This window comes from Alosa pseudoharengus, unplaced genomic scaffold (genome assembly GCF_046254945.1).
Source record: "Alosa pseudoharengus isolate Yale_2024_CS ecotype anadromous, Long Island Sound unplaced genomic scaffold, YU_APseudo_1.1 YU_APseudo_1.1_scf_4, whole genome shotgun sequence".
NCBI lineage: Eukaryota > Metazoa > Chordata > Actinopteri > Clupeiformes > Clupeidae > Alosa > Alosa pseudoharengus.
Genome location: NW_027468774.1, coordinates 1,991,483 through 2,003,982, shown reverse-complemented (window position 1 = coordinate 2,003,982; position 12,500 = coordinate 1,991,483). Strand labels below are relative to the sequence as shown.

Below are 12,500 nucleotides of genomic sequence, written 5' to 3'. Positions count from 1 at the left end.
CTGCATGGCATCCAATTCAAGGCTCACATTGCATCCCAATTTGTTCAACAAATAAACACCTTTTTTGCCTTTTCTTTCTTCATGGCAATGCAGTAAAAAGTTGAGAATTATTATGACTGCATACACACAGGCACGCAGGCTAACACGCAACCTCGGGTCAAGTCAGGTCAGATCAGTTCGTGTCACAGATATGGAGCGCAGAAAGGTAATTTTTCATCACTAAATAAAAAATGGCATTTATTTCCGTAAATCACACAGCAAATATTTCTGTAAATTGCTCAGCCCCAGAGTATCCCTCCAACATGGCAATTATATTGCCCAATTCAGGACAGTCTGCCCTACACACACATGAAATGCATGTAGAGCTGTGAGCTTGCTGTGGTGAGATACATGTCGAAATATAAGAATTTCTATAATACACTTTTTATATTTTAATTCTTTAAAAATCTAAATAAAATCAATGCTAGTATTAATACATGAAATGATGGCAGATCTGAATAGCCTAGACTCTCCTGAAAAAAACAATATATAATATATGTGTGTGGCACTTACAATGACCAGAATAAATCCTTATGAATAAAGGTAGTGAAAATGCCCTAAAAACAGCTTAGGGTTCTAAGGGTTAAACGGTCTACTTTTAAACTATCATTAAACTATCTATCTATTAAACTAGCTGTCTATCAACAACTTTTAACTTGTCATCAACTATGTCAACACTTGTCATCAACTATGACTCCTACCCACTGTAGCTAGTTAGCATTGTTAGCATAGTTAACATTTTAACATTTTTAGCAAAACTGCTAGAAAACATTAGCTAAGTTAGCTAAGTAGCATGGTTAGCATGTTTAGCAAAACTGCTAGAAAGCATTAGCTAAGTAGCATGGTTAGCATGTTAGCATTGCTAGCATAGTTAGCATTTTTAACAAAACTGCTAGACAATGTTAGCTAAGTTAGCTAAGTAACATGGTGTAATGACTGAACCTCAGACTCAAATGCAGCGAGCAAGTTTATTTAATAAAGTTCAGGCAGCAGGTCACAAGTCCGATAAACAATCCGATAAACAATCCAAGGGCGAATCCAAAAGAGTGATCCGAGGTCAGGCAAACAGGTCAAAAACGAGAGTTCAGAATTAAGCAGTAGGCTATACAGGTTTAGTAGAGTCACAAACAACAGTACCTCACGTTGGTATGAGGTGCTTCAAGTGAATATAAAGAGTGAGGTTAATTAGTGATTAGTCCCAGGTGTAGCTAAAACTCCGGGGAAGCTGTGCAGGGCTGAAGTGGGCGTGTCTGTTGTGACAGTGCAGGCTGCACGGTCTCAGGTCTTACACATGGTTAGCATGTTAGCATTGCTAGCATAGTTAACAGTTTTAGCAAAACTACTAAAAAACATTAGCTAAGTTAGCTAAGTAGCATGGTTAACATAGTTAGCTAATATTGTTAGCATGTTTAACAAAACTGCTAGAAAACGTTATCTAAGTTAGCTAAGCACCATGGTTAGCTTGTTAGCATTGCTAACATAGTTAGCATTTTTAACAAAACTGCTAGAAAACGTTAGCTAAGTTAGCTAGAAAACATTAGCTAAGTTAGCTAAGTAGCATGGTTAGCATGTTAGCATAGCTAACATAGTTAGCATGTTTAGGAAAACTGCTAGAAAACGTTAGCTAATTTAGGTAAGTAGCATGGTTATCTTAATGACATTGCTAACATAGTTAGCATTTTTAACAAAACTGCTAGAAAACATTAGCTAAGTTAGCTAAGTAGCATGGTTAGCATGTTAACATTGCTAGCATAGTTAGCATGTGTGGCAAAACTGCTAGAAAACGTTATCTACATTCATTTTTTTAACGGTCTACTTTTCAACTATACATTTTTATTAAGCTATGCAGCTACCATGTCTATCCTAGCATCACCGTAATAACCATCTCTGTATTATCTATTTTAACCATACATGATATTTTACATCACAACTTTGCATTTTCATGCACTGGTAATTCTTTGGAATTGCAATTTCTAGTTATTATTATTATTATTATTATGTTATTATCATATATACCTATTAAACCATTGAAAGTAACCATTGAACCATTGAAAGTACAATTACTAGTAAATGCTGTTAATAAATAAATGAAGAATTATCAATATTATGAAGCTTATACAGCACCTCAAAACATGGAGCCTACATCATACACAAGGAGCCTACATCACACTTCATTAACAAGGAGCCTATATCACACTTCATAAACATGGAGCCTACATCACACTTCATAAACATGGAGCCTACATCAAACACAATGAGCCTACATCACACTTTATAGACAATGAGCCTGCAGTGTACATCACACTTCATAAACAAGGAACCTACATCACACTTCATTAACAAGGAGCCTATATCACACTTCATAAACATGAAGCCTACATCACACTTCATAAACATGGAGCCTACATCACACTTGATAAACATGGATCCTACATCACACTTGATAAACATGGAGCCTACATCAAACACAATGAGCCTGCATCACACTTTATACACAATGAGCCTACAGCGTACATCACACTTCATAAACATGGAGCCTACAGTGTACATCACACTTCATAAACAAGTAGCCTACATCACACTTCATAAACATGGAGCTTACATCACAGTTTATAGACATAAAGCCTACAATTCATAAACAAGGTGTTCAAAGCCTAAAGGTGTTCAAAGCCTAAAGAACTTACAGAGCACAAATGGGTTGTTTGTTCTCATTGCTTCATTCATTACCACTACATTACCCACAAGCCAGCTTCCTCAAACCTGCTTTGTTTGCACTACATTACCTACAAGCCAGCATCCTCAAACCTGCTTTGTTTGCACTACATTACCCACAAGCCAGCCTCCTCAAACCTGCTTTGTTTCAGACTCCCTAAGCTACCAGATTCCAATTTATTTTTATCTGCACTGGCCCCTCATTGAAAAGAATAAAGCCTGGATCCTGATCTTGCATTGTCCTGATTAAGTCTCAAGAGACATATGGTAGTAAAAATATACTATCACTGTGCTATGAGGACATGTACTAAAGCTGTGCTATGAGGGCATAAAGCTGTGCTAGGAGGGCATGTACTAAAGATGTGCCATGAGGGCATAAAGCTGTGCTATGAGGGCATGTACTAAAGCTGTGCTATGAGGGCATGTAAAGCTGTGCTATGAGGGCATGTAAAGCTGTGCTATGAGGGCATGTAAAGCTGTGCTATGAGGGCATGTACAAAAGCTGTGCTATGAGGGCATGTACTAAAGCTGCGGTATGAGGGCATAAAGCTGTGCTATGAGGGCATGTGCTAAAGCTGTGCTATGAGGGCATAAATCTGTGCTATGAGGGCATGTACTAAAGTTGTGCTGTGAGGGCATGTAAAGCTGTGCTATGAGGACATGTACTAAAGCTGTGCTATGAGGGCATAAAGCTGTGCTATGATGGCATGTACTAAAGCTGTGCTATGAGGGCATGTAAAGCTGTTGAAGGGAATAATTTTATATGACCGTTTCTTGCCCTAGACTAGGTGGAGGCTTAGCCACATTTACATTTAGAGGGTATTCTCTTTCTCCCTTTGATCTATTCAATGCAGATGTAGGTGTGAAATGCTCCCCACTGGTCCTGCCATCTGTCCACAATCTCCTCTTTGGGTTAAACAAAGACCTGGGTTAAACTTTAGCTGAATTCTATGTTTGTGTCATTAACTGTAAATGTATTCATGTTTGGTATCATTTTTATAGTCTCAGTACAAGGAGTACAATGAATTAAGTGTAAGAATGTTTAGAACATCCTGTATAGCATTTCTACCTGAGGAGCCTGCCTAATATGTTAAATAGTAAGTGGGTGTGTGTAGGTGTGTCTGGCTGTGGCTGACGGAAACGGCGGGAAGAGAAAGCCAATCAGAGGACGATGTACCTACACGTGACCCACACCCTTGCAAATTGAGCATAAAAGGCCAGCCTCTTCCGGTAGTCTTTAGAAGAGAATACTGAGAATCTGGTGAAATCCATGATGGGCTGACACAAACATGTACTTTTCTCCCATGAGGGGCACTGGCCCCTCATTGAAAAGAATAAAGCCTGGATCCTGATCTTGCATTGTCCTGATTGAGTCTCAAGAGAAATATGGTAGTAAAAATATACTATCACTGTGCTATGAGGACATGTACTAAAGCTGTGCTATGAGGGCATAAAGCTGTGCTATGAGGGCATGTACTAAAGCTGTGCTATGAGGGCATAAAGCTGTGCTATGAGGGCATGTACTAAAGCTGTGCTATGAGGGCATGTAAAGCTGTGCTATGAGGGCATGGCATGTCCGCCAGATATGTATTCCTTTGCCAAGCATGGTACTTTGTATCTTATTGCTGTTCCAGCTGGACAAAGCCCTTTTCAACTCCTTTTCAGCACCGACTAGGTTGGTGCCATTGTCGGACCAGATGTGCTGCACCTGGCCTCGTCTACATACGAATCTCCTGATGGCGTGGATACAGGAGTCCGTGTCAAGGGAGTATGCCATCTCCAGGTAGACAACTCTGCAAGACAAACACGTAAAGAGCACACCATATCTTTTTACCAAACTTCTACCTCTTCTGGTTTCTATTGGACCAAAATAGTCCATGCCCACATTGGTGAATGGTGGAAGATCTGGCTATGTTCTTTCATATGGCAAATTTGCCATCTTCTGTTCTCCTGTCCTGTTTTTTAAACGTCTGCAGAGCACACATTTTGAGATTACGTTTCTTGCTGCACTATTTCCACTGACGATCCAGTACTTTTTCCGCAATTGGCTAAGGATCTAATTTCTGCCACAGTGCCCGTACTTTTCATGGATATGGCGAAGTAGTAGACTGGATATGTGAGACTGTTTTGGAAGGATGATGGGATACTTCATGGTCTCAGACATAGCCGCCCTTGATAACCGTCCTCCTACTCTGAGCAACCCGTCTTTCAGCACAGGATCCAGCCTGTAAATCTTGCTCTTTTTAGGAACACCACTAGGTGGTGTCATTCCTAACCTTTCATACTCAATAGGGAAAGTTTGCCTTTGAGTGAATGACAGAATTGCCCTCTCAGCCCTTTCAAGATCATTCAGGGAAGTGCACTGACCACCTAGCTTTACCTTGAAGGCTTGCAGATCAGACATCACATTCTGATGACGAGAACGGGTGGTGATGTCAGTAAAAAGTTGTTTCCTTTTGGCAGCTAGAACTAACAGGCTGTCTCCAAGCTTTTGATACCAGGCAACAGCTTTCACCAACCTGGTCCAGTCTGAGAAGAAAGTGAGAAGTTTATGAGTAGGACTTGAAGCATCTTGAATCACATTACACACAACAGGGCAACGTTTAACCTCTGGGTCGTCTTGTGACAGAGACACTTATCACATTACACACAACAGGGCAACGTTTGACCTCTGGGTCGTCTTGTGACAGAGACACTTCTTCGGCACACTCTGCTGGCCAGGTGTGTTTTAAATCCATCTTCGGTTGTCCAGGAACTTCTGCACACTCAGCCGGCCAGGTGTGTTTTAAATCGGTTGTCCAGGAACTTCTGCACACTCAGCCCCCTGGAGGCATCATCTGCTGGATTATACTTGCTGTTGATGAACTTCCATTGTTGAACATTGCTGTTCTCTCTTGATGAAGGAAACTCTATTTGCAACAAAGGTATGAAATCTTGCACTGTCATTGGCTATGTACTGCAAATGCCTGGCTGTCTATCCAAAATTGTGAACTTTGGAGGATGAGATGCAGTTCAGCCTTGAGCAGCTTGTCTACCTTAACAGACAACACCGCGGCTGCCAATTCCAGTCTTGGGATCGTCATTTGCTTTAAAGGGGCAACTCTTGCTTTTCCCATAATAAAATACACATGTACCTCATTGGTCATCCTAAGATAACTTACTGCTCCATATCCAATCTCGCTGGCATCAGCAAAATGGTGCAGTTGGAAGGACTGTGGGTTTCCAAAGTCAATAGGTTTGATACAGCGTGAAATACTAAAACCTGCCAGTTTTGGAAGATCCTGAATCCAATTAATCCACTGCTTAGACGGATCTCTGGGTATCGGCTCATCCCATCCATAGCCCTGCTTACAGAGCTGCTGTAGTAGTTGTTTGGAGTAAGGGTTGCTAAAATACCAAGTCGATCACACACGGAGCTTACCCTTGACAGCATTCCTCTCCGTGTGTGTGGCTTGTTTACATACCAGTAACAGCTCAGTAATGGCATCGCCACAAGATGGCAGCCTCCACAGAATGCTCGTCGGATTCGTGTATACCTACGAGCCTACTTCAGTCCATCAGCCCGACCATCGCACCAGCTATCACACGTGATCAATGCCTCACTAACCTCCGGCACATTTCCAACAGCGTTCAAAATGGCCCGGGTAACACCGTTACTTTTTTTTAGCATCTCTCAACCCTGCTCAAGTCGAGAACTACCGCCCTGTCTCACTCCTGCCTTTCCTATCCAAAGGCATTGAACGAGCAGTCTCCAAACAGGTCTTTGCCTTCGTTTCACAGAACAACCTTCTGGATCCAAATCAGTCTGGGTTCAAAAGCGGCCACTCTACCGAAACGGCTCTGCTGTCTGTAACAGAAGCCTTAAAAGAAGCCAGGGCGACCGCTCGGTCATCAGTACTCATTCTGCTTGACTTATCGGCTGCCTTTGACACGGTTAATCACCGCATCCTTCTCTCTATACTCGCTAACATGGGAATCTCCGGTTCTGCTCTCTCCTGGTTTGAATCCTACCTCACAGGACGCTCGTTTAACATATCATGGCTTGGTCAGCTATCTGCACCTCACCATCTCACCACAGGGGTCCCCCAGGGTTCAGTGCTGGGCCCCCTTCTCTTTGCTATCTACACCACCTCCTTTGGACAGATTATCCGTTCGCATGGCTTCTCATACCACTGCTATGCAGACGACACACAGCTCTATCTGTCCTTTCCACCTGATGACCCCTTGGTTTCAGCACGGATCTCGGATTGCCTCTCAGACATAGCTACATGGATGAAGGCACACCACCTCCAGCTGAACCTCTCAAAGACTGAACTGCTGGTCCTCCCAGCTAAACCTACCATACACCACAACATCAACATCAAATTTGACTCCCTGTCTGTTTCACCTACCAGGACTGCAAGAAATCTAGGAGTTGTTCTTGACAACCAACTAAACTTCTCAGATCATGTTGCCTCAGTCGCCCGGTCATGCCGTTTCGCACTCTACAACATACGGAAAATCAGGACTTACTTGACTCAAGATGCTACCCAACTTCTGGTTCAGGCAATAGTCACCTCACGACTCGACTACTGCAACGCCCTCCTGACAGGTCTCCCAGCCTGCGCAGTGAAACCACTTCAGATGATCCAGAACGCGGCGGCGCGCCTGGTCTACAACCAACCCAAAAGGGCACATGTTACCTACACACACACACACACACACAACCCAAAAGGGCACATGTTACCCCGCTGCTCATCCAGCTACAGTGGCTATAATAAGTTCATAGGCTCCTAAAGTTAGTCCAAATAAGGATTGCAAAGATTTGCAATTGATTCAATGGAGCAGCTTCGCCTCAGGCTTTTGCGGTCGAAGACTGTAGCTTCCTGCTCCGGCCACGCCCCCCAGGTAGCATCACCTGCCTATATTGGTGAAAGGCCCAGCGCCACTAGAGGGAGATGACTCAAATACAGTGACATAAATGATTTTGGCTTCTACAGCTGTGCTATGAGGGCATGTACTAAAGCTGTGCTATGAGGGCATAAAGCTGTGCTATGAGGGCATGTACTAAAGCTGTGCTATGAGGGCATGTACCTAAGCTGTGCTATGAGGGCATGTACTGTACTAAAGCTGTGCTATGAGGGCATGTACTAAAGCTGTGCTATGAGGGCATGTACTAAAGCTGTGCTATGAGGGCATGTAAAGATGTGCTATGAGGGCATGTACTGTACTAAAGCTGTGCTATGAGGCCATGTAAAGCTGTGCTATGAGGGCATGTACTAAAGCTGTGCTATGAGGGCATGTACCTAAGCTGTGCTATGAGGGCATGTACTGTACTAAAGCTGTGCTATGAGGGCATGTACTAAAGCTGTGCTATGAGGGCATGTACTAAAGCTGTGCTATGAGGGCATGTACTGTACTAAAGCTGTGCTATGAGGCCATGTAAAGCTGTGCTATGAGGGCATGTACTAAAGCTGTGCTATGAGGGCATGTACTATACTAAAGCTGTGCTATGAGGGCATGTAAAGCTGTGCTATGAGGGCATGTACTGTACTAAAGCTGTGCTATGAGGGCATATCCTAAAGCTGTGCTATGAGGGCATGTACAGTACTAAAGCTGTGCTATGAGGGCATGTACTAAAGCTGTGCTATGAGGGCATAAAGCTGTGCTATGAGGGCATGTACTGTACTAAAGCTGTGCTATGAGGGCATGTAAAGCTGTGCTATGAGGGCATGTAATAAAGCTGTGCTATGAGGGCATAAAGCTGTGCTATGAGGGCATGTACAAAAGCTGTGCTATGAGGGCATGTACCTAAGCTGTGCTATGAGGGCATGTATTGTACTAAAGCTGTGCTATGAGGCCATGTAAAGCTGTGCTATGAGGGCATGTAAAGCTGTGCTATGAGGGCATGTACTAAAGCTGTGCTATGAGGGCATGTACTAAAGCTGTGCTATGAGGGCATGTACTGTACTAAAGCTGTGCTATGAGGCCATGTAAAGCTGTGCTATAAGGGCATGTAAAGCTGTGCTATGAGGGCATGTACTAAAGCTGTGCTATGAGGGCATGTACTAAAGCTGTGCTATGAGGGCATGTACTGTACTAAAGCTGTGCTATGAGGGCATAAAGCTGTGCTATGGGGGCATGTACTAAAGCTGTGCTATGAGGGCATGTACTAAAGCTGTGCTATGCTATGGGGGCATGTACTAAAGCTGTGCTATGAGGGCATAAAGCTGTGCTATGAGGGCATGTACTGTACTAAAGCTGTGCTATGAGGGCATGTAAAGCTTTGCTATGAGGGCATGTAAAGCTGTGCTATGAGGGCATGTACTAAAGCTGTGCTATGAGGGCATGTACTGTACTAAAGCTGTGCTATGAGGGCATGTACTGTACTAAAGCTGTGCTATGAGGGCATGTAAAGCTGTGCTATGAGGGCATGTACTGTACTAAAGCTGTGCTATGAGGGCATGTCCTAAAGCTGTGCTATGAGGGCATGTAAAGCTGTGCTATGAGGGCATGTACAGTACTAACGCTGTGCTATGAGGGCATGTACTAAAGCTGTGTATGAGGGCATAAAGCTGTGCTATGAGGGCATGTACTGTACTAAAGCTGTGCTATGAGGGCATGTATTGTACTAAAGCTGTGCTATGAGGGCATGTACTAAAGCTGTGCTATGAGGGCATGTAAAGATGTGCTATGAGGGCATGTACTAAAGCTGTGCTATAAGGGCATGTACTGTACTAAAGCTGTGCTATGAGGGCATGTAAAGCTGTGCTATGAGGGCATGTACTGTACTAAAGCTGTGCTATGAGGCCATGTAAAGCTGTGCTATGAGGGCATGTAAAGCTGTGCTATGAGGGCATGTACTAAAGCTGTGCTATGAGGGCATGTACTAAAGCTGTGCTATGAGGGCATGTACTGTACTAAAGCTGTGCTATGAGGGCATAAAGCTGTGCTATGGGGGCATGTACTAAAGCTGTGCTATGAGGGCATGTACTAAAGCTGTGCTATGCTATGGGGGCATGTACTAAAGCTGTGCTATGAGGGCATAAAGCTGTGCTATGAGGGCATGTACTGTACTAAAGCTGTGCTATGAGGGCATGTAAAGCTTTGCTATGAGGGCATGTAAAGCTGTGCTATGAGGGCATGTATTAAAGCTGTGCTATGAGGGCATGTACTAAAGCTGTGCTATGAGGGCATAAAGCTGTGCTATGAGGGCATGTACTAAAGCTGTGCTATGAGGGCATGTAAAGCTTTGCTATGAGGGCATGTAAAGCTGTGCTATGAGGGCATGTAAAGCTGTGCTATGAGGGCATGTAAAGCTGTGCTATGAGGGCATGTACTAAAGCTGTGCTATGAGGGCATGTATTAAAGCTGTGCTATGAGGGCATGTACTAAAGCTGTGCTATGAGGGCATGTACTAAAGCTGTGCTATGAGGGCATGTAAAGCTGTGCTATGAGGGCATGTACTAAACGGTGCCTTTGTGCTGTGCAGCATGAACGGGGTCCTCACATGCCACCACTGTGCGTGTGCACACATTTATTCATCCTGTCATCTGTGGGCCTCCATATTCCATTCAGTAGCAGCTGCAGCTGCATGTTGTTCCATATTCCATTCTCATTTGGAGCGTCCATGTTGTTCCATATTCCATTCTCATTTGGAGCGTCCATGTTGTTCCATATTCCATTCCATTCAGTAGCAGCTGCAGCTCTCATTTGGATGATTTCCATGTTGTTACAGTCTGTGTTGATATATATAATTATATAACCACAGCAATGGTGAATCATCGTTATTTTGGACATAAATGCCACGTTTGGTCTCCGTACTGGGAGTTCAACTTCGGTATGGACTTTAGGCTACAGGAAGCAATGAAGGGAAACAGGTAGACTGACAGCCTAGGCTACAAACACAGGATTTATACTGCTATGTGACAGCCTAGGCTACAAACTAGTATTACTGAAAATCAAAATGGTTAATGTCAATAAGTAATTAGTGGTGCTATATATTGTTACAGTATATCATAGTGAGAATAGGCAAGAGAGGGAGAGTTGAGAGAGAGAGAAGGGGAGAGAGGGGGGGGGTTGTAGGCGTGACACATGAAAAGTCCATGACAGCACTATGCTATAGCAGCATAACTAAGGCATGGTGAGGGTTAGTCAACACCAGCGCAGGCCACCATCGCACACGCAACTGGGGTGCCAGTCACACGAAGACTCAGCAGGGTGGTCCATTCCAAAATCCCTGAGGTGGGTGAAGTTCCACACCGCACCATACCTAACTATGGGAGGCAGTAAAGAGGTATGTTTTAAGTCTAGACTTAAAAATAGGGAGGGTGTCTGCTAGTCGAATTGAGGAAGGAAGATTATTCCAGAGGAGGGGTGCACGATAGCTGAAAGCTTTGCCTCCTACTGTAGTTTTTGAGATTCTTGGAATTACAAGAAGGCCAGTATTCTGTGATCGTAGCGGTGTAGGTGGGTTGTATGGGACTAGGAGATCTTTAATATATTCTGGTGCCTGGCTATTAATGGCTTTGTATGTTAGAAGTAATATTTTGAAGTCAATGCGACTTTTAACAGGCAGCCAGTGTAGAGATGCCAGAATAGGGGAAATATGTTCATATTTTTTAGTTCTAGTGAGTGTGCGAGCAGCTGCATTTTGTATAAGCTGTAAGCTCTTTAGACAGGCGTTATTGCAGCCAGCGTATAGAGCATTGCAATAATCAATCCTTGAGGTGACAAAAGCATGGATTAATTTCTCAGCGTCTGGTAGGGATAAAGACTTCCTTATCTTTGAAATGTTCCTTAAGTGATAAAATGAAGTTTTGGTAATCTGTTTTATCTCTGCTTCCTGGATCTCTGGTTCGTCAGGAACTAGCCTCGGTTAAGTGGCGGTCTATGTTCCTTGAAAGGAGGGCAGTACCCTCCCATGTGGGATGGATACCGTCTCGTTTCAACAGTCCAGGTTTCCCCCAGAAGAAGCTTAAGTTATCTATGAAGCCCACATTGTTATTGGCACACCACTTTGACAGCCATCGGTTGAGGTCCGAAATTCTGCTGAGCATTTCATCACCTCTTTTAATAGGTATGGGTCCAGAGAAAGTTACAGAGTCAGACATCTGTTGCGCGAACCTGCACACGGAGATAAAGTTCTGTTTGGTGATCTCCGATTGACGCAATCGGACATCATTAGTGCCGGTGTGGATGACTATTTTCGAGTATTTACGATTAGCTTTAGCCAGCACTTTCAAATTTGATTCGATGTCGCTAGCTCTGGCCCCAGATATCGATTTTACTATGGCCGATGGAGTCGCTAGCATCACGTTTCGTATAGTAGAAGCGCCAATGACCAGAGTACCAGGTTTCTCGGGGCTAGCTAAGGGGGAAAATCTATTAGAAACATGAATAGATTGGTGGTTAGCAGTGGGCTTCCTTCGTTTGGATTTAGATCCAGGCGAAACAGGCCCAACGGGCTGCTTTCGCTTGGGTCTAGCTCCCCTAACAGTCACCCAAGAGCTATCCCCTTGCTGCGAGGGGGCTGTCATGGTTGTGCTAACTGTGCTGACGGCTGGTGCATCCACACAATTTACCAGGGGTTCTGCCACTAGCTGTTTGCTAATCTGATCCAGTGTGTGGATGCGATTCTCTAGTTCACCTATCCTCGCCTCCAAGCTAGCTATTAGTCTGCATTTATTACAAGTAGCATGTCCACTAAAGGAGGCTGAAGAGTTAGCTAGCATGTGACACGCCGGGCAACAGAAAGAATCGGAAGGAGA

At 43.9% G+C, this 12,500-nt stretch overlaps 1 protein-coding gene across 1 annotated transcript in view; it reads right to left on the bottom strand.

The window, feature by feature from the left end:
• Nucleotides 1–11,591: 11,591 nt before the first annotated feature.
• The window catches only part of LOC143102116 (uncharacterized), a 936-nt gene continuing 27 nt past the window's right edge, over nt 11,592–12,500 (bottom strand). The window contains exon 1 of the mRNA XM_076265510.1: nt 11,592–12,500. This exon is cut by the window's right edge and continues 27 nt beyond it. Coding sequence (XP_076121625.1) covers nt 11,592–12,500 — 909 coding nt within the window.